The sequence below is a fragment of the Rhinoraja longicauda genome, chromosome 5 (genome assembly GCF_053455715.1).
Source record: "Rhinoraja longicauda isolate Sanriku21f chromosome 5, sRhiLon1.1, whole genome shotgun sequence".
Lineage (NCBI taxonomy): Eukaryota > Metazoa > Chordata > Chondrichthyes > Rajiformes > Arhynchobatidae > Rhinoraja > Rhinoraja longicauda.
In genome coordinates, this window is record NC_135957.1 from 54,269,071 (window position 1) to 54,296,913 (window position 27,843).

The window sequence follows — 27,843 nt, forward strand, 5'->3', positions numbered from 1 at the left end:
GAAGGTCCCTCAGAATATTTTTCAATCATTACCTCTCACTCTTTTAAACATCAGTGGATGCAAGCCTAGCCTGTCGAACATTTCATGATAAGACAATCCATACATTGCTCAACTGCTTCCAACACATAATATCCTTCTTTAAGCCAGGAGATGAATAGAAGAGAGCACTCCAGATGTCCTGTATAACTAAAAAATAACCTTCCTTATGCTATATTCAATTCCCCTCCTACAATGAATTATAATATTCTATTTCCTTGGCTGATTTCTTGCAAGACATGCATTCAAGTTCATTTGTGAATCATGCACTGGATACCCAATAAAAATTCAAATAAGCTGCCAATGCTGAGAATCTGAAATTAAAACGGAAATTGTTGGAAACACTCGGCATGTCAGGCAGCATTTAAAGTAAGAGAAGGCGCCCAGATTCCTCTGCATTCCATGCAGCAACTTGTGTGGGTGGTCCCAATTAAATCACATACTTCACATCGTGAACGTCTTCCTGTTTGTTTGATGTTTAATAATATTTGCATATCAAGCAGCAAAGCTTTGTTATTATATATAAAATGATGTCTATAAATAAAATGCCAGAACATCATGCTTCGTTATGACTGAGTTAATAAAACAATCGAACTTAGGGTGAAATTATTTGGTAATTAACCCACTAAATCATGAAGCTAGGCTGATCATTATGTTCTAAAAATTTTTAGAGATCTTTTAAAGGGATTATGTAAATGAGTTTGCTGATTAGTTTACATCTGAGTTACATCTCCAAATTATTTTCAAAGCGCAAGTTGGATACCAAATGGATGGTCATGAAATTATTCTGTTCCAGATAATAAAAATGTGACAATGAACCCATTTTAAACAAATATAACATTCCAAAAATCAATTTCATAAAAGATCATGGTAGCAAAAAAATTGAACCTCAGATCTGAAAGATGAACATTGTTCATCGTAGGTGTTTCTTTAAAAAGAAAATGGAATATTATTCAAATTAACCATCTATCCAGTTTTGCAGAGCTTTAATTAATTTTAATAAGAAACATTCTAGAGTTTTATATATTGGTAGTGCCAAAAAATTAACTCTTTATTTACTAAACAAAAAATATAATATCTTGACCCGCTACTTTCATTTGTCTCTGTCCTTCATTCCCTTGGACAGAGGCCAGACTCCACTGATCTTTTCCTCTCTGGCCAGGGAAGTTCCAATTCTCAATTCAAAAGGGTCAAATTGATTTTGAAAGAAAATAGAAACGTGCTGTGTTAGAAAGTGAGGAACAGTATATACTTTCCTACAGCCATACAAACCCATCAGACTGGAAGGCTTTGAACAATGCATGAATGAGTGAAGAATTTAATTTAACCATGTGTATTAGATGACTGCACTCTATCTATATCCACTACCTCAATTACGTTGAAGTTACAAACAGTTTGCATGTCGGCTTGTAAGCTCAAGGCATTCATAGTAGTCACCATGGTCTTAGATCGACTGTCAGCTCTGCTCACTAGCCTTATCCAACTTCCCAAACTCTATGTACTAGTAGTGTGACGGAGAAGAAGACAGCAAGAGCTTTGTAATTTGTAATTGGTTTACAATAGTGATATTTAACATTTTAATACAGTTTATTACATTTTTGTGTTATAGTGGACATAGTGGACTCATTGGGCCCAAACCTCTCCTGCATTGGTGCAGCACCCTCTCCTCCCCCTCCCCCCTCCCCCTCCCCTCACCCCCCACTCCCCTCCCTCCCTCCCTACCCCCTCCTCTCCTAGGAGATAGATTTAAACTTTAAAATGTGAATAACTTTAAAAATATAACACCGATTTCAATGAAACTTCTTCCATTAGCACCAAAGGGACGACGGTGAGTATGGTGGGCCAAAAATTGTCGCGCTATCGTGTACCATTTTGGCTGTAGTTCAGGAACAAAACAAACAAACAAATGAGAGCTTTAGTATATAGATGCAGCCAAGATTGTTAAAACCCACAGATATGGTCCGTTAATGTGTCAAGAATGTATTTGTCATGTGACAGGAAGTTGTTTAGACATTTGTATAAAAAGAGAGGTCTTTTGATTGATGGAGTTAGCTTCTCGTTTGGATTGGAATTATGAGTACTGCCAAAACCATAAATAGAACACATGCTTTCATTTGCTATTACAATGATTTTCCAACAACATGAGAGATATGTGAGAACACTGTTTGATTTAAATAGTACCAAGTGAATTTGCAGAAAACTCTGCTTTAAATGTTGAATAGGTCAAGAGGACACATTACTGGCAACGCCATTTGTTTCCTGGATTGATTGAGTGGACTTTGTATTCAAATGGTAGTCATGGCCAAGTGTCGTCAAGGGTTATCAAATACTCTTAAATTTACTGTTGCCAGGGACAGCAGAAAGGATACAATAGTTAACTTCTAGTTCAGTTACTATTGCATAATACAACAATATTCTTGAATGGTGATTGGAACAGAACCATATTGTAATAAACTAGTATTTTGCAATCGGACCACATAGTTTGACTTTTGTGGAGCTGTTGGTAGTTCGTCCTCATCATGAATGAATGAATGAATGAATAAGTTTATTGGCCAAGTATGTGCATATGCAAGGAATGTACCTTGGTGCTCCGCTCACAAATGACAACACAAACATACAGTTAACAATTAAGAATAAAGCATAACCACATCAAAACAATAAGGATACAACATTATGGTCTAAACATGTGGGTGAAAATAAACCAGAGCAAAAAAGAGACTACAGACTTTGGTTTTTGAGTAGAACTATCACTCGTGGAAAAAAGCTGTTTTTATGTCTGGCTGTGGCTGCTTTGACAGTCCGGAGTCGCCTTCCAGAGGGAAGTGCTTTGAAAAGTTTGTGGCCAGGGTGAGAGGGGTCAGAGATGATCTTGCCCGCTCGCTTCCTGGCCCTTGCAGTGTAAAATTCGTCAATGGGGGGGAAGGTTGCAGCCAACAACCTTCTCAGCTGTGCGAACGATCCGTTGCAGCCTCCGGATGTCGTGCTTGGTGGCTGAGCCAAACCAGATCATGATGGAGAAGGTGAGGACAGACTCAATGATAGCAGTATAGAATTGGACCATCATTGCCTGTGGCAGATTGTGTTCCTTCAGTTGCCGCAGGAAGTACATCCTCTGTTGGGCCTTTTTGACTGTGGAGTCGATGGTGGCCCCCCATTTAAGGTCCCTGGAGTTGATGGTTCCAAGGAACTTACATGGCTCCACAGATGTGATTATGGTGTTGTTGATGGTGAGTGGGGAAAGGGGAGGGGGAGCTATTTGAAAGTCTACAATTAGTTCCACTGTCTTAAGAGCATTGAGCTCCAGGTTGTTGTGTTGGCACCAGAATGCCAGCTGTGTCACTTCCTGTCTGTAGGCAGATTCCTCTCCATCCTGGATCAGTCCAATCAGGGCTGTGTCATCCCCAAACTTGAGGAGCTTGACAGGGGAGTCTGTGGAGGTGCAGTCGTTGGTGCAGAAAGAGTAAAGGAGAGGGGAGAGTACGCAGCCATGCGGTGCTCCTATGCTGAGGGTCTGCGGGTCCGAGATGTGCTTTCCCAGCCTCACATGCTGCTTCCGTCTGTCAGGACGTTGATGATCCACTGACAGAGGGGTTAAGGCACAGTCAACTGGGAGAGTTTGGAGTGTAGTAGCTCTTGTACAATGGAGAGCTAAAGTCCACAAACAGAATCCTGGCATAGGTTCCCTTGCGGTCTAGGTGCTGGAGGATGAAGTGCAGGCCTAGGTTGACTGCGTCATCCACCGATCTATTGGCCCTGTATGCAAACTGCAGGGGGTCCAGCAGGGGGTTTGTGATGTTTTTCAGCTGGGCCAGTACGTCTTTCAAAGGTCTTCATGACTACAGAGGTCAGTGCGATAGGCCTGCAATCATTAAGACCTCCCAACCCAGATATGCAACCCAGAAACCAGATATGCATCTCCCGTACATTTTCAAAAAATGCCCACACACTTTTCACAAAAATCCATTTAACCACTTTTAAAATTAAATTTCTTAATACTTCTGTTAGTGAACCGGAAGTCAATCCAGTTTATGCCTTGTTACCGTGAACCTTGGTTTTCAAGTAACCCGGGCATGATGTTATATTTCAAAACTCTCAAGTACTTACCGACTTGTCAGTGATTTCAGCGAAAATTAGGACGCCAGACAAGCACTGACAGCATGGCAATTTTGCGATGTTTCCGAAGACGGTGTAATCTCGACCTGACTCAGCATTGTCGTGGTCATTGTCGTCGGGTAAAAGAAAATTTCAGCGATCTGCTACGACTTTGACGGTCGCCGGCAGTCGCCTAAAAAAATCGCCTAAGTGGGACAGACCCTTGAGTGATTCACATCCTGACATTCGGAAGTCTTACAATAGACAATAAACAATAGACAATAGGTGCATGAGTAGGCCATTCGGTCCTTTGGGCCAGCACCACCATTCAATGTGATCATGGCTGATCATTCTCAATCAGTACCCCGTTCCTGCCTTCTCCCCATACCCCCTGACTCCGCTATCCTTAAGAGCTCTATCTAGCTCTCTCTTGAATGCATTCAGAGAATTGGCCTCCACTGCCCTCTGAGGCAGTGAATTCCACAGATTTACAACTCTCTGACTGAGAAAGGTTTTCCTCATCTCCGTTCTAAATGGCCTACCCCTTATTCTTAAATTGTGGCCCCTGGTTCTGGACTCCCCCAACATTGGGAACATGTTTCCTGCCTCTAACGTGTCCAACCCCTTAATAATCTTATATGTTTCGATAAGATCCCCTCTCATCCTTCTAAATTCAAGTGTATACAAGCCTAGCCGCTCCAGTCTTTCAACATACGACAGTCCCGCTATTCCGGGAATTAACCTAGTAAACCAGTAACTTCTAACTGCAAGGCATAAATCTGGTATGTGATGGAATAGTCATCGCTTATCTCAATGAGTGCAACAAATCTCAGGAAACTGAACATCATTCAGAATAAAACAGCACATTTGATTGCCACCCCATTCACCACCGCAGATATTCATTCCCTCCATCACCATGACTCTTTAGATGCAGAGTATGCCATTAACAAAATACAGTGCAGTTATTTACACAAACTACTTTGACAGTACTTTTCAAACCCACAATACCTAAAACCAAAAAGTACAAGGGATTCAGACAAATAGGAATGCCAAGCCTCTATGTCACATATCATTTTCTTCACTAACATCATTAAGAGAGCTCCTACAATGCTTAGAGAAGCTGGCTCATCATCATTGCTCCAAAGTATGGATGGGAAAGAAATGCAGGCTTTCCAACAATGGCCAGATACTAAAAATGAATACATGAGAAAAATAAGTAGCTTTCGTGCCCTTTTCTTCCTGGAGCAAATCCACTATTTACTAGAAATAATCTAACATCATAAGTGAATAAGCAGGCTTTCATGAGTTGAGCCATTACTAAATTCCTGAAGTAAATTCTTGTTATCAAGTATGTTATTACAAGCAATCAAAAGAAGATGTGAAACATTGATGATGCAGATTATAATAAGAGGGTGTTATGCAAACAGCTGATTTATTCTGTATTCTTTTGTGGTTTGTAATTTCCAACCTTTTGCTCTGCCTGTGAATGTTAAGTGTGACTTTGCCTTCAGGGAATACTCAGAGTGCTTCTTTATTGAATAATTGGTAAATCTTCCTCAGAATGACTTACAATAAATTGGATGGAAACTTTTTTATTCTACGCAATTTATATGCCTGATTTGTGGTGATTCGATGAGCTTAATTATGTTTTTTGTTGCAGGATGGTAATAGTTTTAGATAGCTTTTTTATGTAAATATTTTTTAATAACAAAACTGCATATTAATGGCCTCTAACCATTAAAAAATTAAAGAATAATTTTATTGGTTTATTATTGTCATGTATACCAAGATGCAGTGAAAAATGTTATTTGTGTCTATCCAGTCAAAACTATACCATACACAAGTACAATCAAACCATATACCAGTAGAACAGGTAGGGAAAAGAGAAAAATAGCATTCTGCCGAATGCAGTGTTATAGCATTATGGCCTTTACAGAAGAGAAAAAGCGCAGGTAAAAAAATATGCAAGAGCCACAGTGAAATAGGTTGGGAGATTAGGGGTACACCCTTAGCCTACGAGAGGACCGTTCAATACTCTGACAGCAGTGCTGTCTGGAAGCTGTTTCTGAATCTGGTGCTACATGCTTTCAACTTCTGTATCATCCAGCCGAGGGGAGAGGAGAGAAGAGGGAATAACTGGAGTGTGTGATCTTTGATTATAGTGGCTGTTTTCCTGAGGCAGTGGGATGTGTAGATGAATTCAATAGCAGAGCGGAGGAGAAGGGGGCGGGCGGGTTGTTTTGTGTTATAGACTGGGCTGCTTTCCATGGTGCATCTGTAGAGGTTAATACAAGTTGTTGGAGACATGTCAAACTTCCTTCGCCTTCTCAGAAAGAAGAGGTGTTGGTGTGCTTTCTTGCCGTATCTTCAATATGGTTGGTCCAGGACAAATTGTGGATGTTATTTGTGCCAAGGAACTTGAGGCTCTTGACCATTTCCATCATTAATGCTGACTGAGGTATCACATCACTTCCTGAAGTCAATAACAAGCTCCTTTGTCCTGTTAATAAGGAACTGCAGATGCTGGAGAGGTTGTTGTATTGACACCATATGACTAAAATCTCTTATCTCCTTCCTATACTCTATCGCATCACTGTTCGAAATCCAGCCCACTCCCGATGTGTCATCTCCGGCTCACTCCAGGTGTGGAGGTGTCATCCACAAACTTGTAAATTGATCTGGAGCAGAATTTGGCCTCACAGTCCTGTGTAAAATGTGTATAGTAAGTAAGTATATCTGCATTTTTATACTCAGTAGTGGCACGATGTGATAAGGGGAACTCCTTGGAAGATAGGGCTGTGGAGACAACATAATTTAAAAAGTCTGAAGAAGTGTCTCAACCGGAAACATCACCCATTCCTTCTCTCCAGAGATGCTGCCTGTCCCGCTGAGTTACTCCAGCATTTAGTGTCTACCTTCATTAAAAGAGAACCAGCTGCATTTCAATGCAGTTTTGTAGATAATTTTACCACCTACTTACGAGACTAAATTATAGGAATGAGTTAGGACCAAGTGAAATTATCATTTTATTTAAATTATAATATGACAACCTAAAACAGGTATGATGATAGCAACACTTCAGTTTTTTGCCAATAAATGTTGTTTATAAAGATTGTATGTTTATTCAAAGATTGAAAGCTTGTCGGTCGATTTTCCAAGATGTTGCAGATGTGAAATTCAATACAGGAAATGCTACTATAACATGTATATATCTCTGATTTAGCATGTTTTTCCATGATGTGAATTGAACATAACTCATTGGGTAAATTAGGGAACACTAATGTATTTAGCGTACACTTAAAAGTAACTTTGGAAATTGACAAGCAGTTAAAAGCCGTCTTGGGAAAAAAGAGCTAAGGGAAAATAAGATTTCCATGTAACCTCCCTGCGGTAATCACACAATTGTCTCTTCAGAACAGAGTCTGTCAGTTTCACTACAGTGGCCATTAAAATTGAGAAGCAATCGCTTCTATTGGCACTTGCACAATAATACTATTAAGCATTGTAACACATAGTATTTTTAACTTGCAGTAAATATAATAGATGTATAGCTCTTTAAAATACTTTTTGTTTGAAAAGCCTGCGGTGAAAAAATTTTGGTTATTTTGCATTGGAAACTCTCTTGCCCCTAATTCACAATGACACAAATTGTTTTACAGAGAACATGAAACAGTACAGCACACTCTTTTGCCCCCAATATCTATGCTGAACATGATGCCAAGACTGGATCTTATCTGCCTGCACATAATCCATATCCCTCCATTCCGTACAAATGTATATGTTTATCCAAAAGTCTCCTAAATGCCACTGTCATATAATAAAACACAGATAGAGAAACACACACACAGAGCACATGGGAAACTACTTGACCTATGGAATCTATGCCAAGTATAATTGGCAAATAGATTCCATGATGTACCATTCCTGATGTCTTTTTCAGAGAATGTTTAGTTAGTTTTAATTCTGTTTCTTAATTTGAAACATCATTCTTGGTATTGCAGAGGTAGAGATATTGGACGCAAGTAATATTTTGCTAAGGGATTAGATCTTGAAATGGTATCTGATTCTTACTAAGATTTATGTATGAGGGCTTAGCTATGTCAGAGGACTCCTGGCCTTGTTAACCAAGAAAACTATACCATGGATTGAGACAAAAAGAAACTAAACACACTCTGGAATTAACAAGAATTATTTGTTCTTAAACTTTTCTGCAAATTTTCCACTATCGTTGAGGATTTCCTTGTGTTTAATGCAGTCAACTAAAGGTACGGATGTTCAGAAAATTAAATTTCCAGAGTTAGAGTCATAGAGTCATAGATTGATACAGTGTGGAAACAGGCCCTTCGGCCCAACTCGCCCACACCGGCCAACAATGTCCCAGCTATCCTAGTCCCACTTGCCTGCGCTTGGTCCATAACCCTCCAAACCTGTCTTATTCATGTACCTGTCTAACTGTCTCTTAAATGATGGGATAGTCCCAGCCTCAACTACCTCCTCTGGCAGCTTGTTCCATACACCCGCTACCCTCGGTGTGAAAAAGTTACCCCTCGGATTCCTACTAAATCTTTTCCCCTTCACCTTGAACCTGTCCTCTAGTCCTCGATTCCCCTACTCTGGGTAAAATACTCTGTGCATCCACCCGATCTATTCCTCTCATGATTTTGTATACCTCTATACGATCTCCCCTCATCCTCCTACGCTCCATGGAATGGAGACCTAGCCTACTCAACCTCTTCCTATTGCTCACACCTTCTTGTCCTAGCAACATCCTTATAAATCTTTTCTGAACCCTTTCAAGTTTGACAAAATCAATGTATTATACAAAAACATGATGCCCAGAACTGAACACAATATTCTAAATGCAGTCTCATCAACTTCTTATACAACTGCAACATGGCCTCCCAACTTCTATACTCAATACTCTGACTGATGAAGGCCAAAGTGCCGAAAGCCTTTTTGACCACCTTATCTACCTGCGACTCGACCTTCAAGGAACCATGTACTTGTACTCCTGGATCCCTCTGCTCTACACCACTACCCAGAGGCCTACCATTTACTGTGTAGGTCCTGAACTTGTTCAACGTCCCAAAATGCAACACCTCACATTTCTCTGCATTAAATTCCATCAACTATCCCTCTTCCCACCTGGCCAATCGATCCAGATCCTGCTGCAATCGTTCACAACCATCTTCACTATCTGCAAAATCACTAACTTTTGTATCATCAAAAGATAAAGTGTAAACTTATATCTGAGTTAGCTGTGTTTTCTCAAAGCATTTCTGCACAACAGCCCAGTGTATTAACTTCTTAATACCATTTTGTCTAATTGCTGATAGTCCTAAGTGGGCAGGTTTCATAGACCCGCACGGAAAGGTAGACACTCCCGCCCCCACGAGTCTCGGGCAGATGAGGCTCGTCAGCCTGGGAAGGCAGTCCATCTAGGAGAGGGAAAACTCTGATCTAAAACCACCACTGCCTTGTGGCCATATCCAGTTAAGAAAAGTGCTCCAGGAGTAAACCTCAAGAAAATCCGGAGTCAGAGTCCCGAAGGCAGTTCGTCGTTGTCTACAACCTCGTTCTGGCAGCTCCTCCGACAGCGCTGGTGCCAAACTGTAACGGCTCTGCTGTTCCTTTGGATCAATCAGCAACGTGGAGAGGGGGGACGTGCTGCATGGGCAACAGCCTGTCCTTCATACGACATCGCCCAGGCTTGCATCTGACCACACATCACTGCAAACCTACGCCTACAACCTGGAGAGGACACTCCAGCTTCGCCTGTGGCATCGACACAATACGGGGAGCAACAGTTACCGGTTATAAGTCACCGCTAGATTGGCGTAAAGCGAGGTGCCAGGGGTTGCTCCCGACGGTGGGAGGGATTTTCGGATCTCACTAGACAGCTACCGCCCGCCTCAAGCTGGGCAGCCCCCAGCCAATAAGGTGCTGTCCCGCAACGGTCTGCTATCCTCACTGGATGCACAGGGATTAGGAACCATCCGAACAGCAGATTGCAACCATCGCACCTGCCAACGAAAGAACACATCAAAAGAGACCAGCTCTTAAACTGGGAACTTGAAATGTCCGGACAATGATGACCGGCCTCTCTGGAAACCCACAGGACATCAGCGATTCCAGGAAAACAGCTGTCATAAACAATGAGCTCAAGAGACTCAATGTGGACATAGCCACCCTTCAGGAAACAAGGCTGGCAGACTCGGCCACATTGAAGGAGAAGGACTACACGTTCTACTGGCAGGGGAAGGACTCTGACGAGCCCAGAGAGCACGGAGTAGGCTTCGCAGTAAGGGACAGCCTGCTGAACACGGTGGAACCAGGCAGAATTGGCTCAGAGCGACTCCTGACTCTCTGCCACAACACCACCGCAGGCCCAGTCACCCTTGTCAGCGTCTATGCCCCGACACTCTCCTCCACATCAGACACAAAGGACGAGTTCTACGAGAACCTCGCATCCATCATCAGCAGCATCCCCAGCAAGGAAGAACTTGTTCTCTTGGGCGACTTCAATGCCAGAGTGGGTGCAGACCACGAATCATGGTCTTCCTGCCTTGGGCAGTTTGGTGTGGGCAAAATGAATGAGAATGGACAGCGACTGCTCGAGCTGTGCACTTACCATGACCTGTGCATTGCCAACTCGTACTTCCAGACAAAGCCCCAGCACAAGGTTTCCTGGAGGCACCCACGCTCAAAGCATTTGCATCAACTGGATCTGATCCTGGTCAGACGTGCCGCCCTCAAGAACGTTCTCCACACACGCTCCTACCACAGTGCGGACTGCCACACAGACCACTACTTGGTGTGTTGCAAGATTAGGCTGCAACCAAAGAAGTTCTACCATACCAAGAAGCAGGGGAAACCCCGCATTGATGTCAGCAAGATGCCCCATCCAGACCACGTGCAACAGTTTGCAGAGGCTTTTGAGAGAGAACTTGGCACCTCGTGTCCTGGAGACTCTGCAACAGAGAAGTGGGAAACTCTGCGGGACACTATGCACCGCACAGCCTTGGCTAGCTTTGGGAAGAAGATCTCAAAGACACATGACTGGTTTGAGGCCAAGTCGACCGTGGTGACTCCCGTCATCGAAGCCAAGCGCGCCGCCCTAGCCGAGAACAAGCGGTCAGCCAACGAGAAGAACCTGCAGATCCTCAGGGCTGTCAGGAGCAAGGCTCAGCAGACTGCCAGGCGTTGCGCCAATGTGTACTGGACACAGCTTAGTGAGGACATCCAGATGGCCGCCATAACAGGGAACATCAGGGGAATGTACAATGGCATTAAGAAGGCACAAGGACCAGTCCAGAACAATACAGCCCCCCTCAAATCCTCCATTGGGGAAGCAATCACAGACAAATGCCAGCAGATGGAGAGATGGGTGGAACACTACTCCGACCTCTACTCGAGAGAGAACACTGTGTCCCCCTCAGCCCTTGATGCCATCGAGTGCCTGCTGACCATGGATGAGTTAGATGGAGAGCCGACGATAGAAGAGCTCAGCAAGGCCATTGACAGCCTGGCCTCAGGCAAGGCCCCAGACAGCGATGGGATTCCCCCTGACCTGATCTCACACTGCAAGACAACCTTACTGCTTCCTTTGCATGAAGTCCTCTGCCAGTGCTGGCAAGAAGGAGCTGTACCTCAGGACATGAGGGATGCCACGATCATTACCCTCTACAAGAACAAGGGCGAGAGAAGCGACTGCAACAACTACAGAGGCATCTCCCTCCTCAACATTGTCGGCAAGGTCTTTGCTCGGGTCATCTTGATCCGCCTGCAGAAGCTGGCAGAATGTGTCTACCCAGAGTCACAGTGCGGTTTCCGAGCTGGAAGGTCAACAGTAGACATGGTCTTCTCCCTTCGCCAGCTCCAGGAGAAGTGCAGAGAACAGCGGATGCCCCTGTATATGGCTTTCATTGACCTCACCAAGGCGTTTGACTTTGTCAGCAGACGAGCCAAAACAAAAGTACGTGAAGCTCTCATCAGAGACATGTTGTTCGCCAATGACGCAACAGTTGTGTCCCACACCCAGCAGGAACTACAGTCACTGATGGACCGCTTCTCGCTTCTATCGGGCTTGCAAGAACTTTGGACTGTCCATCAGCCTGAAGAAGACGAACGTCCTGGGACAGGATACAGAGGCACCGCCTGTCATCACCATCGACGACTACGAACTCGATGCCGTCCATCTGTTCACGTACCTCGGCTCCACCATCACCGACAACCTCTCCTTTGACACAGAGATTGACAAGAGGATCGGGAAGGCAGCTACAACTCTCGCTCGCCTCACAACTCGAGTGTGGACCAATCCAAAGCTGACAGTGAAGACAAAGATAGCAGTCTACCATGCCTGTGTCAACAGCACGCTGCTGTACGGCAGTGAGACATGGACTACATATGCCAGACTGGAGAGAAGACTCAATACCTTCCACCTTAGAAGCATCTGCCGTATCCTGGGTATATCCTGGCAAGACTGAGTGTCCGATGCCGAGATTCTGTCTCGCGCTGGCCTTCCCAGTATGTACGCTCTACTCAGGCTGTGGTGGCTGGGCCATGTCCACCGCATGGAGGATGGCCGTATTCCAAAAGACATCCTCTATGGAGAGCTAACATCTGGGAGGAGAACCATCGGCCGCCCCCAGCTACGTTACAAGGATGTCTGCAAGAGAGATTTGAAGGCGCTCGACATCAATGTGGAGTCCTGGGAGAGCCTTGCAGCTGACCGTACGAGGTGGAGAGGTACCCTGAACCAACATCTCAAAACGGGGGAAGAGAAACTGAAAAGCAGGCACGCAGAAAGGAGCGCAGCAACATCAACAAACCAGAGACCACGCACAAATGTGACCTTTGCGACAGAGACTGTCACGCCCGCATTGGTCTCTTCAGCCACAAGCGAGGCTGCTCTAGCCGAGGTGTGGAGCAAGCAGCCAACTAGGATGCATGACCCATGGTCAGCCATGACCGAGGGGGCCTAAGATGATAGCCCTAAACATCATAGCTTTATGTTTATGTGAGTTATATACAAGGAGGATATAGCTACAAAATAAGGGTCTGGTCATTTAACACTGAAATGCGTTCAAATCTCTTCTCTCAGAGGGTAGTGAATCTCTGGAATTCCTTGCTCATGATGATGATGGAGGCCAGATCAATAGATATATTTATGGAAGATAGATAAATATTTTAAAGATTAAGGATTGGAGGTAATAGGAAATTGGCAGAGAAGAGGAATTGAGGCCAGCAATGGTCATATTTCATGGTGGGACAGGCTTGAGGGGTGAGGCACTCTCCTCTGGCTCTGTATCTTCTGTTCTGTTTACATCACCAAATCAATAAATCAACAAAATACAGAGCAATGAAAGCTAATCTAACCTTACTTACAATTCTGCGACTGCTACTGAGCAAATCTCCACTCTGTCTACTGCTCACTGAACGCAGTTCTACTGCACTTTTGTGGTATTTTGCATAATTGTACAGAAAGGAGCCTCGAAATAGTACAAAAATATATTCAGCAAACCTGGCTACACCCCATCCACTAACTTGCAGATAATTTTCTCAATAACTTCAAACAAATAGCTAATGAAAGGTGGAGAGCAACAGTTTAAATGCAGATCTCTGTGGGGCTAACTAGAACGCACTGGTGGAGGTTTGTAGTTGTCAAGAGACAACCTGAGAAAAATGGACAGATCAACAAGCAATAGGGGAGCGCTGTAGCTGAAGTGTTTTAATATTGACAACTGCAGCTTAGCTATTTTGAATCATCTTATGTCAGTTGAAATCGAATGGTTTGAGATAAAGACTTCAATTTCTGGGCACTCTGCTTTTATTTGTCATCAGAAGAAGCGTAGCGTCGTTTGGGGTAACATATTTCCATCCTCCCCAAGAATAATGGTTTATCACAGACATGTGGCATGAACTGTTCAGACCAAAAAAATATGATCTTGATTAAGCAATCAAGATCATGTGATAACAATAGACAATAGACAATAGACAATAGGTGCAGGAGTAGGCCATTCAGCCCTTCGAGCCAGCACCGCCATTCAATGCGATCATGGCTGATCACTCTCAATCAGTACCCCGTTCCTGCCTTCTCCCCATACCCCCTCACTCCGCTATCCTTAAGAGCTCTATCCAGCTCTCTCTTGAAAGCATCCAACGAACTGGCCTCCACTGCCTTCTGAGGCAGAGAATTCCACACCTTCACCACTCTCTGACTGAAAAAGTTCTTCCTCATCTCCGTTCTAAATGGCCTACCCCTTATTCTTAAACTGTGGCCCCTTGTTCTGGACTCCCCCAACATTGGGAACATGTTTCCTGCCTCTAATGTGTCCAATCCCCTAATTATCTTATATGTTTCAATAAGATCCCCCCTCATCCTTCTGATGAATGACCAGGGAACGATTGCTGCACTAAGGAAGTTTGAATTTAAATTTTCTGGATTTTTTTTCTCAATTCATGCTATAAGTCGTATTCTTCTCATTTATAAATCATTTTAACTTAATGAAAACTTTGCGCTGCCCACTTGCATTGGTATGCATTTTCATCATCAGTATCTCACAACTCCTTGTGGCACTAGCATTAATCTACTTGTCTATATAATAGCATCACATTGAGCTTTCTTGCCTTGAGGAGAAAATACATGCATACAATTTCATCTGCAGTGCAATGAAATATTCAGAACTCATATCATCAAATGATATTAAAGGCACAATTTTCCTGCAGGTTAATACACAGGAATAGGCTTACAGCATCTTGTAAATGCTTGTCATAATAACGTTTGCACAGAGCAGATTCAGATACAGTTGTGTAAACCTATTCGGAATGACATGATCACCTTTAAAATACCTCAGGAGAAAGAACCATTCACAGATATCAAGAATTGCATTTAATAGCTTTTGTTGTAACAGTATGTGAACAGCTTTGGAACATCAGATGGTAAATTACCTTTGCAAGGTCTCCAACTTCCAAGTAGAAGCAGATTACAAACACGTTCCACGTGATCCAGAGGACCATCCAGATGGCATACTTTGGGGAAGGGGACAAAATGAGAGAGAAAAAAGCCGCTGATTTAAAGATGTTTTACATTGAATACAATAGATTATGCTGTTTATAACCATAATGATATAAATTATTATCCAAAATACCTAACACATTAACAAAAAGAATCGAAAATTGAAAGCAGAATGCAATTATCACTGCATGGGCCACAGATTATGCTGAATTTGTTCTGATCTACCTTTTATGAGATGTGATAAGGCAAGTAAGCACAGGAACATGCAGCAGGCAGCACATGTGAACCACTTAGTTAGCCTTCACAATGCTATATTAGCATATTAGGAATGCAGCACATTTAACATTTTTGTCCACTTTGACATTTGCACTTACCTTTTATCTCACCTCGCTAATATCCTTACTTGACACTGGCCTAATTGCATCATGAACCACACCCACCAGCCTGCCTTATCACACACAAACCCTCTACCACCAACTGAACCATGCCTGATTGATTCCAATGCCGCAATTTAACATGCGAGTTCCCATTTTCCTCTTAGTAATGCTCTTTCCTCTATTCTACTTGCCCTTCCTTCCAAAGCTCCTCTCAGCTGACCGCAAAGATCTATCATGTATAGACGTGTGCACATTTTCTATGCAAGCTTTGGGCTACATGCACAGCAGAATATTTTGTTGTAGCTGGTTCATGAATCTTTCATTCATAGCTAGTTGAATGCGTCTTTAACAAAGCAGACCAATTTCCAGGGAAATATATAGGAAAGAAAACTACAGATGCTGGTTTAAATCAAAGGTAGACACAAAATGCTGGAGTAACTCAGCGGGTCATGCAGCATCTCTGGAGAGAAGGAATGGGTGATGTTTTAAGTCGAGACCCTTCTTCAGACTGATATCAGGGATGAGACGGGACAAAGATAGGATATAAACATAGCACAAAAAGTAAGGAAATTTGTGTTTGGTAGATTATTTCTTTGTTGTAACAATGCTTCTTGGCAATAAATCTTATACCGTTGGAAAGCCTGTTTATTTCCCTTTTAAATGGTGCCACATTTGTAAGGAACATGCATTTGTGGGATGAGCAGCAGAGCTGAGTATGTGGGTTGCGCCCATGAAAAATGTGCCAAATCTTCTCTGCCAATGCCAAACAGCTTATTCTGCCATTGACTCTTGTTCGGTGTTGTTTGGTGGATTGGATGATTGAAGTCTGAAGAAACAAGACATATTGGCAATTTAACAATTTATTCATTTAATAAACAGGAGCCTCAGTAGTGTGTGGAAGAACCATACACAGCCACAACAGCCTGGCACCTCCTCCTCATGCTGGTCACCAGCCTGGTCACACACTGTTGTGGGATGGCATCCCATTCTTCAACCAGCATTTGTCGCAAGTCAGCCAACGTGGTTGTGTTGGTCGCTCTGGCACGAACAGCACGCCCAAGCTGATCCCACAAGTGTTCAATGGGGTTGAGGTCAGGACTGCTGGCAGGCCATTCCATCCTCTCCACTCCCAAATTCTGGAGGTAGTCTCTGAGAAACCCTGCTCTGTGGGGGCGAGCATTGTCATCTTGGAGGATAGAGTTCGGTCCCAGACTGTGGAGATATGGGATTGCCACTGGTTGCAGAATCTCATCTCGATATCTCTCTGCATTGAGATTGCCTCCAATGATGACAAGCCTCGTTTTTCTAGTGAGGGAGATGCCGCCCCACACCATCACACTGCCTCCACCAAAAGATGTTACTCTATCGGTGCAGCAATCAGCATAGCGTTCTCCGCGTCTTCTCCACACTTTGACCCTATGGTCCAACTGCCGTAGGCAGAATCTGGACTCATCGCTGAACATAACATCCTTCCACATGTTCAGGTTCCAGTGCACGTGTTGCCGACACCAGCGCAAACGGGCCTGACGGTGAAGGGCAGTCATGGCAGGCCTCCTGGCAGCCCTATGAGACCGGAGATCGGCTGCGTGCAGTCTGTTCCGAATTGTCTGGGCAGAGAGCCGTCGGCCATATCGTCCTGTAAACCTTGACTGCAAATCTGTAGAAGACAGCCTACGGTTCCTAAGTGCTGACAGGGTGAGGAAACGGTCTTCTTCGGGTGTCGTCTTCTTGGGACGCCCACTTCGCGGCCTGTCTCTGACATCCCCCGTTATATGGAACTTGGCCTTCACTTTGGAGATGGTACTAGGGCTCACTCCAAATAACGCCGCAACTTGGTTTTGCGGAACACCAGCTTGAAGTTGCCCTATCGCACGGGCCCTATCCAGATCAGTCAAACGTGACATGCCGATTCTTGGAGCAGACACCTACTGACCACTGTAGCAGGGCCCATGCTCACAGATGCTGCCAATCAGGCACCTGAATGTCAGCACCTGGGGGTACCAGAAGCTCAAAACAGGAGTCAATAGCAACAGCAGAATAAGCTGTTTGGCATTGGCAGAGAAGATTTGGCAAATTTTTCATGGGCGCAACCCATATACTCAGCTCTGCTGCTCATCCCACAAATGCATGTTCCTTGCAAATGTGGCACCATTTAAAAGGGAAATAAACAGGCTTTCCAACGGTATAAGATTTATTGCCAAGAAGCATTGTTACAACAAAGAAATAATCTACCAAACACAAATTTCCTTACTTTTTGTGCTATGTTTAGTAGAAGACAGGAAGACTGGTGGGAGAACTGGGAAGGGGGAGGGGATAGAGAGGGGAAGCAAGGGTTATCTGAAGTTAGAGAAGTCAATGTTCATACCACTGGGGTGTAATCCACCCAAGCAAAATATGAGGTGCTGTTCCTCCATTGCCAGAGGTTCACCTGCACCTCCTCCAACCTCATCTACTGTAGTCTTTCCAGGTGAGGCAGAGGTTCACCTGCACCTCCTCCAACCTCATCTATTGTAGTCTTTCCAGGTGAGGCAGAGGTTCACCTGCACCTCGTCCAACCTCCTACTGCATCCGCTGTTCCAGGGATCAACTTCTCTACATCGGCGAGACCAAGCGCAGGCTCGGCGATCGTTTCGCTGAACACCTCCCCTCAGTCCATCTTAAACAACCTGATTTTCCGGTGGCTCAGCACTTTAACTCTCCCTCCCATTCCCAATCTGACCTTTCTGTCCTGGGCCTCCATTGTCAGAGTGAGGCCCAGTGCAAATTGGAAGAACAACACCTCATATTTTGCTTGGGTAGTTTACACCCCAGCGGTATCAACATTGACTTCTCTAACCTCAGATAACCCTTGCTTTCCCTCTCTATCCCCTCCCCCTTCCCAGTTCTCCCACCAGTCTTCCTGTCTCCTCATACATCCTATCTTTGTCCCACCCCATCCCCTGACATCAGTCTGAAGAAGGGTCTCGACCCAAAGCATCACCCATTCCTTCTCTCCAGAGATGTTGCATGACCCGCTGAGTTGCTCCAGCATTTTGTGTCTACCTCCAGGGAAATATATCTGTCTGCAAAATCTGCCATTCAGCAATAGGTTGGAGATACTACAATATTGTTTTATAATATAAAATCATACTTTATGGATGTTATGTTCAGCTTTCAGAGTCCTGTTGTAAAATTGAATCATGGGTTTAATAAAATTAAGGATTACGAGGACATTAATACATATTGGAATATAATTTTATCTTCATTGTGCTTTAAGAGCCTGATATTTCATTTATGCAACATCAAGAATCAGATAGAAACCCCTTATTAATAACTTAAGCTCACAGTATATTTCACAAGCTTTATTATCATTTGCTGGACTTCAGAAATAAATAGAATATTATATGAGCGTGCTCAGGTTAGAAATTGCAACAGAAGTTAATTAACAATAATTAGGTACATAAGGGAAAAAAAAGATTGGAGGAGAGCTTTGAAGAACTTTTGCTGCCATTTGAAACCTTGATATAGTCGGTACTTCTGACGACTCAAGCTTCCAAATGCGCATCCAACAATTTTCTATCCCATTCCCACTCTGACATTTGTCTTCAGTGTCCTACATTATTCCAAAGAAGACTAATGTAATTCTGGAAACAATAACTTATCCACCAAGTAGGCACATTATAACCTTTAAGACTGAACACAACATTCAACAATTGCAGATTATCATCTATTCCATTATAGTATCAGGTTTTCTAGATTTTCTCTTTCCCTAATAATTTCAGCTTTAATTTGCCTTCTATTTTTGCCTGCCAACCATATCATTTTTGGATTCACCAGCTTTTATCATCTTCTTTAACTAATTCTTTCATGACTTCTGCATTCAGCCTATTCTTCCACTTTTTCATAGTCCTCATGTTCTTGTGAACTTTTTTTTTCTCTCAACATTTTCCAGTTCTTCTGAAAGGTCATTAATCTCAAATTTAATTCTGTTTCTCACTTGATAGAAATATATAAAATTGTGAGGGGCGTAGATAGGGTAGAATCTTTTTCTGCAAAGTCGAAATGTCAATGACAGGATAGCATAGCTTTAAGGTTAGAGGGGGAAAGTTTAAAGAAGATGTACGAAGCAAGCTTTTTTTTACACAGAGTAGTGGGGTGCCTAGAATATGTTGGCAAATGTGGTGGTGAATGCAGATGCAATAGTGGCATTTAAAAGGCTTTTAATAGGCACATAGATTTGCAGGGAATGGATGGACATGGATCACATACAGGAACGGAGATCAGTTTAACGGAGTCATGTTCAGAACATTGTGGGCCGAAGGGCCAGTTCCTGTGCTGTGCTTCTGCTGATGTTTGTTCTTTGTTCTTTTGTTCTTTTATCATCTTCTTTAACTAATTCTTCTGCATGAAAAGAACAACTTTGTTCTTTTCCTTTGAGTTAGTCAATCTATCTATCACAAAGTTCCCCTCTTAGTCTTTTCTCTCCCCCTCAAGACCATATTTCCTCTGGTTTTGAAATTTGTAAATCTTAAATTATTAAATCTCTAACTTCAAGTTCCGTTGAAAGGCTATTAATCTCAAATGTTAACTCACTTTCTCTTGGCACAGATGGTGCCTGACCATTCTGGTGTTTCCAGCATCTTATGTTATTATTTCAGATTTCCATCATCCAGTGTTTTGTTTTTTACATTATGTGGTTTCTAACAAAGCCCATTGCTTCACTCTCTTGAATACCCACATGACTAATGAGTTGAGGGAAATACATTGCCTGAGATTTATTTATCTAATTAATTTGAACCTGAAGGATGAGCAGAACATATCAAATATCTATATTTAAAGGATATGAGTAAATGTAAAATACTTTAAAACTGAGAACCAAATGAACTCTTTGTGGTGTAGGCTCCACTCCCTAAACATAAGCAGTTTTGAACTGAATAATTTTTGCCACTTCATAAACAAAAATCACAATATTTAAACTGCTTGGATAACTTGTGAAGTCTTCCTTGAAATATAAAGAATTATATTTACCAGCCTACTTTAAGAAGAAATACCACAGGTATATAATTTTCCATTAAAAAATATCATCACTCGCAGTTGAACATAACAAATATTTTATCAATGATTTTCATTTTCTTAATTGAAACTGATAATTTTTTAAATGGCATATTAAGGACAATACAGAACAAAAGTATCAGGACACAATATTATGTTTTGCTATACAGTTAAACAAGAAGAGAGTTTATGGATTCATTTACTTTTACAATTTTGGGGACAATTATACCTTTGGATGATACCTTTGAACTTTTTGTTTCAAATAAATAGTTACATAGACTTATCAGGGAAAAATGTCAACTGCTGCCTGCCCATTTTCTAATTGACAAATCTAGCATCTGGCAAAATGACTGATTATGTCCTAGCCACTGAACTTTCCACCCAATGCAAATTTTAGGTCAGTTGGCCAGAAGGGATTCCTATCTGGTACATGCAAGGCGCTGTTTACAAATGCAAGGGCATGGGTTTTCGATCATCAGAGACAAACGGATGGGCATAATGTGGGCCAGCAGAAGTCTCCAATGCACCTTCTCCTTTTTATGTCTGACTTCCTATTTGGTTTGTTCCCAGAAATAAAATTCACCAAGCGTATATTTTTATTGTTCATCAATGAGATATGTGTGCTGTTGGCAAGGCCTGGATTTACTGCACATCTCAAGCGGTCTTAGAGAAGCTAGTGGTGACTTGTCTTCTTGAACCACTGCACTCTGTTTGGTTCTCTCACAGCACCACAAGTCAAGAGAATTTAAACTCAGCCATGAAGGAAAGAATAGAAAACAATTCCAAATCACGTAGCCCCCGACATAGATGGACAGGTGCAATGTGCTGGCTGGACATCTATTTTCCTGGACATTACTCCACTGTTGGTAGACTGAGCTTCAAAATACATTTATATGAAAGTCAGTGGAACTGAATTTTGGAATCTGAGCATTGTTTCGACGGCCAACCTGATACGGGGAGTTACCTGTTAACTGGTCCTGGGGTCAAACCCAGTGAGTACCTCAATACTGATTTCGGTTGGGGAATGAAAAGTTGTTCAATTGGCTTCATACTTATGTTGTCTGGAGGTTAAACCCTCCACACCATGATCTTCAATATTTCATACACTTGCTTGATAATGTCTTTTTTTGTTGTTGTTGAAAATCAACTTTAAAGGCTGATTTTATATCAATACACTGAAAACAAAAAATAGTAAAATCACTCTAATGGAATTATACTATAGGGCTCCCAATAGCCAGCGGGAGAGATAGAGTAACTGGGTATTGAGATAGATTACAAAAAGTAAAAGCAACAGGGTTGTCATAGTGGGTGACTAACTTCCCCATTATTGACTGGGACTTCCTTAGTGCAAAAGGTTTAGGCAGAACAAAATTTAGAAGTAAATTGGGAGCAGCTGTTATTGTTTAAGTCTACATCAGACATATGGGAGTCATTTAAAACCCAGCTAATCAGAGTTCAGGACTAGAATGCTCCAGCGGGATATAAATCAGCTACAGAAATGGACTGAGAAATAGCAGACGGAATTTAATCTGAGCAAGTGTGAGTTGTTGCAATTTGGGAGGTCAAATGCGAGGGTTAAATATACAATTAATAGCAAGATCCTGAACAGTATTGATGTACAGAGAGATCTTTGGGGTCCGTCTATTATTCCCTGAAAGTTGCAATACTAGTGGATAGTGTGTTAAAGAAGGCATATGGTATGCTTTCCTTCATTGGTTAGAGCTTTGAGTATAAGAGTTAGGAACACATGTTACACCTTTGTAGGACATTAGTTAGGCTGTATTTGGAATATTGTGTGCAGTTCTGGACACCTCATACAGGAAGGATATGGAAACCTTAGAGTGGGTGCACAAGAGGTTTACCAGCATGCTGCCTAAATTAGGGGGTATTTGCTAGAGAAAGAGGAACAAAATTGGATTGTTTTCCCTGGAACATCAGAAGTTGAGGAGAGATATGGTAGAAGTTTATAAAATCATTTACAGATATATACATATGGTGGCAATCAGAGACTTTTTCCTTGGGGTGGAAATATCAAAGACTAGAGGGGATAGCTTTAAGGTGAGAGGAGAAAAGTTTGAAGATGATGTGCAGGACAATTTTTTTTTACACAAAGTGTGGTGGGTGCCTGGAATGCACTGTCGGGGGTGGTGGTGGAGAGGAATGATAGGAGAATCTAAGAGGCTTTTAGTTGGCACATGGGATCTGCAGGAAATGGAGGAATACAGATGAAGTGCAGGCAGAGAAGTTTAAGTTTGCATCATGTTCAGCATGAGCATTTTGGACTGAAAGCACCTTTTCCTGTGCTGTGCTGCTTTATTTTCAAGAATGATGAACTAAAGTGGAGGGAGTAAATGGACTGGTACTGCTCCGATTTCTTATATTTTTATTCTCATTGAATGGTGTCTGTTCGACCATAGTTACTATGATCTTTCAAGTAGAAGATTTTGATTTCCATATCCATAATCTGTATAATTCGGAAATAATTATTATACCTAACACATAAGTACTATAATTAAATTAATAAATTCATTGCCATCGACTGTAAAAATTGCTGATAATCAATGGAATTAATTTGCATCATATCAAGATAATTCTCTACTAAGCATCTGTTATACTTGCACCTAGATAGTTTTACAGACCTGAAGTGGTTATTAATATTATCCATGTCATATTTAGGTGACAAAAAGCTGGAGCCATGAATAATTTTACCATTTAGGATTTTGTTTTGAACTTTTGCACAAGTTTTAGAGTAATAATTTGACTGGTATTCCTAAACTACGAATAACTATTGTTATGATATGTAGATACTTTATTCATATCATTTAAAAACTGGCACATTTGTGTGCAGCTCCAGTCCATTACAATTTAAGTGACATGCTGGTGCTAATTAAAATATTCACACTGTTTAATAACTACAATTTCACAACAATATTATCCATAATGTCTGTTATGTAGAGAGCTCATTAATATTCTCACTCGGTTTCACAATTCTAACTTTGCATTTAATATGTTCCCCTGAGCTATTGGTTTAGGCATAAAATTCCCTGAGTAAACAGGTGTAGGATTTCCTAATATATACCAGCAGGATTTCCTCTTTCACAGCTTTTTTTGTGACATCTGTCTTCATGGCCAAAGTAGAAAAATCCCAGTAAACCACATCAAAAATCCACGATGCTGTAAACACCTGGGATTGATTTTACATGCACAATTTGCATAATGTAACTAATCTTCCATTAACTAAATTTTGCTGCAGAAATCACTGCTGTTATCATGGCGACATGACCATATTTTAGTCCATATGCTGTTTACTGTAGTTTGCAATTGATCCTTTTGTAAGTAAACCCTGTTTGTTGCGGAAATAGATCACTTGCTTTAATACACCAGTTAAGTTGACTGTTTGCTGTAACATAGACTTCTTGCAATTAATCAATTCTGCTTTGTCCAATCTTCAAGTTGTTCACTGATACGATAGTGTAATAGAAATTAAGGATGTTAAAAAAAAAAAGCACTGGAACATCTCAGCAGGTCAATTGGAGGTCATGGACCTGAAAAGTCTTCCACAGCTGCTGTCTGACCTAAGTATTTCTGCACTTTCAAAACTTTGGCCTCAGTACTCTTTTGCAGAGCGCAACATCTATATGCGCTATGTATGTGACATCATTTTATGGGAAAGAGCTAACTGCATTTGGGTATTAGTGTAAACAAAAGTGGTAAAGTTATTTCTTTTTTTTTTGCAGAGTTTCTTAGTACACTAAAAGAGGACATTGAGTCTATGCTCGCTCATAGAACACTTCCTTGCATTCCATTCCCTCACCTCCTCCCTGCGATCAATTCACTTTCATGTACCCATCAACTCTCCTTGATTATCCTGCCACCCACTTACTGTCACCAGTTAATCTAGCAGGAAATGTTTGGGATATGGGAGGAAACCTACTTTGCCACACAGACAACATGCAAACTCCACCTGAGATTGAGATCAAACCCAGATCTCTGGAGTTGAGAGGATGAAACACTATCTTCTGTACCATTATGTCATTGTACCATGATCAAATTACTGGTGGAGAAATGCAAGAATGATTGTGGAAGTGTTCAGTGATATCCAAAAGTGGAAAAAAAAGTGTTTTAATACTAGTTCTGAGAATCACGATGACACATTGACACACTCATACCAAAGCTGGCTTCCCTGCCTCTCTGACAATAGACAATAGGTGCAGGAGGAGGCCATTCGGCCCTTCGAGCCAGCACTGCCATTCAATGTGATCATGGCTGATCATTCTCAATCAGTACCCCGTTCCTGCCTTCTCCCCATACCCCCTGACTCCGCTATACTTAAGAGCTCTATCCAGCTCTCTCTTGAATGCATTCAGAGAATTGGCCTCCACTGCCTTCTGAGGCAGAGAATTCCACAGATTCACAACTCTCTGACTGAAAAAGTTTTTCCTCATCTCAGTTCTAAATGGCCTACCCCTTATTCTTAAACTGTGGCCCCTTGTTCTGGACTCCCCCAACATTGGGAACATGTTTCCTGCCTCTAATGTGTCCAACCCCTTAATAATCTTATACGTTTCGATAAGATCTCCTCTCATCCTTCTAAATTCCAGTGTATACAAGCCTAGTCGCTCCAGTCTTTCAACATATGATAGTCCCGCCATTCCGGGAATTAACCTAGTAAACCTACGCTGCACGCCCTCAATAGCAAGAATATCCTTCCTCAAATCCTTCCTCTGAGATCTGCTTCTAGATATTAAAATGGGACCTGGCTACGTGTTTCTCAGCACGAGGAATCCAGCATTTTGAACCAGATGCAAGTAACCTTCCAGTTAAAAATTTACCACTTCCTTGGACTCTCAACATCATATCCTACATCCATACCCAAATCCAAATCATGACCTCAAACAGCCCATCTTCTCCCTCCCCCTAACCTTTCACCTCACCCACCTCATCTGATCACAAACCTAAGTCTCTGCTCTGGAAACCAATGGTGTCCCAACCCATTACAAAAGAAATGTTGTCATGCTGCAGTATAATTGTAAATGAGCAAAACTACCAATATGAAAGTTATCTTAATGCAATTACAAGATATTGTTGCATTTTCATCTCAATGAAGTGAAAACTGTGTGAACATATATGCTAAAAGATCCATAAATATCATAACAGTGTCTCACGAAGTCTTTAAAGTAAATTGTTAGAACACGTAGCTGTATGAATTCTATAATTAAGTTTCAATAATGGAAATGATAATATAATTTAACATTTAACTGTAAAATATGATTTAAAACAGCACTAATGATGGTGTTTACATGGGGGGGGGGGGGTACATAATTAAGCATAACAGCACGAGTACCAGATGTAAGTAATATGTGGAGGCTGTGGGGAATCGAGGCAGAGAATTCAGAAATCACACTGGAAAAATATAATCTAGCAAAGGGTAGAATGCATAACAGCTTGGGGACATTTACTTCTGTCCAAGTAAAGAGAATATACATTTGTTTTATTTTCCCCCTACTGTTATCACCATAATGAAAAATAATTGCGGATGATCCTTAGAATTAAATCCATGAAAATTGAGTTAATTAACATAGCATTCAACGCATGCTTTGATTTCTAATAAACAGTGAGCCACAATGGAATGATTAACTCTAGCTATTTATGTTTAGTTTCTTTATTTCAAATCACATGCTTTTAATTACTTTTAATTCATTTTTAACATTGCTACAATCTTTGTAAAGCCACCAGGAATGCCAACAGACAATACTGGGACAAACCTGAGTCAAACCTAAGACTCAGACACCCGTCGACGGTGAGGCCTGAATACCATAACGGGCTACAAAGTGAAGTCGGGCAGCATCATTGGCGATACTGCAGCCCTCCATGATAAACTTAATACATTCTATGTTTGCTTTTAGCAGACGACCAACATGGCATGCATGAATGAATGATACTTTATTAGCACATTTCGCAATGAGATTCTTTGTTTTGCATGCACACGTATGCAAAGAGTTGCCACATACAGGGCACCGACGAAGTTACAAAGTAACCCATTTAGTCCTCAATGGTCCCCCTTTGTTTTTGGCAGCCCCACCAGGCCGGGTCCCCTTTTGTTCTCTCAGCTGCCCCCCCCCTTCACATGTCGGGTCCCCCTTTGCTCTCGGTGGCACGTCTGGCACCCGTCTCGACCGACTCCCACAGTCACTGCTGCAGAAGTAAGATCCGCCTTCCAGAAGGTGAACCCATGGACAGCAACTGGCCTGGACAGAGTCCCTGGCCGCTTCCTTAAGAACCGCAGACCAACTATCCTTAATCTCTCCCTACTCTGATCTGACGTACTCACCTGCTTCAAGAAGACCACTATCATCCATGTGCCAAAAAAAGGAAGATCTCATGCCATAATGACGACTGTCCAATGACCTTGTCATCCACCATCATGAAGTACTTTGAGAGGTTGGTAATGGTGCACATTAAATCCAGTCTACCAGGCTGTCTTTACCCACTTGGGCCTACTGCCACAACAGGTCTGTGGCTGATGCCATCTCTCTGGCCCTACACTCATTCCGGGAACACCTGGATAAGAAGGACACCTGCATCAGACTCTTAATCATCGACTATAGCTCTGTTTTCAATACCATTATCCCAACCAAGCTCATTTCCAAACCTGTGGAACTTGGAGTCAGCACACGTCTCTGCAACTGGATCCTTGACTTCCTAACCAACAGATCGCAACCAGTGAAGATCGGTGATATATTATCCTCGGTGATAATTCTCAACACTGCCGTCACAGACTTCATCAGTAAGTGTGTAGAGGCCCACTGATGCCCCGCAAGGATGTGTTCTCAGCCCCCTTCTATACTCCTTATACACACACGACTGTACAGCCAAATACCAATCCAACTCAATCTGAGGAAAGACATTCTAGCCTTAGAGGGAGTACAGAGAAGGTTCACCAGATTGATCCCTGGGATGGCAGGACTTTCATATGAAGAAAGACTGGATAGACTAGGCTTATACTCGCTGGAATTTAGAAGACTGAGGGGGGATCTTATAGAAACATATAAAATTCTTAAGGGGTTGAAGAGGCTAGATGCGGGAAGATTGTTCCCGATGTTGGGGAAGTCCAGAACCAGCGGTCACAGCTTAAGGATAAGGGGGAAGTCTTTTAGGTCTCATCTATGGTTTCTGGTAAAGGAACAGTCAGATAGTCTTCTTTGGCACGATGTCCTCTACACACTTACTGATGAAGTCTGTGACGGCAGTGCCACATTTATTCTATTTGACCACAAAGTCCCTGAAAAC

At 42.2% G+C, this 27,843-nt stretch overlaps 1 protein-coding gene across 1 annotated transcript in view; it reads right to left on the minus strand.

The window, feature by feature from the left end:
- nkain2 (sodium/potassium transporting ATPase interacting 2) overlaps nt 1–27,843 on the minus strand; it is a 309,557-nt gene that overhangs the window by 164,810 nt on the left and 116,904 nt on the right. Inside the window, exon 3 of the mRNA XM_078399585.1 lies at nt 15,079–15,159. Within this exon, the coding sequence (XP_078255711.1) occupies nt 15,079–15,159 (81 nt within the window). The remainder of the gene's footprint in view (nt 1–15,078; nt 15,160–27,843) is intronic.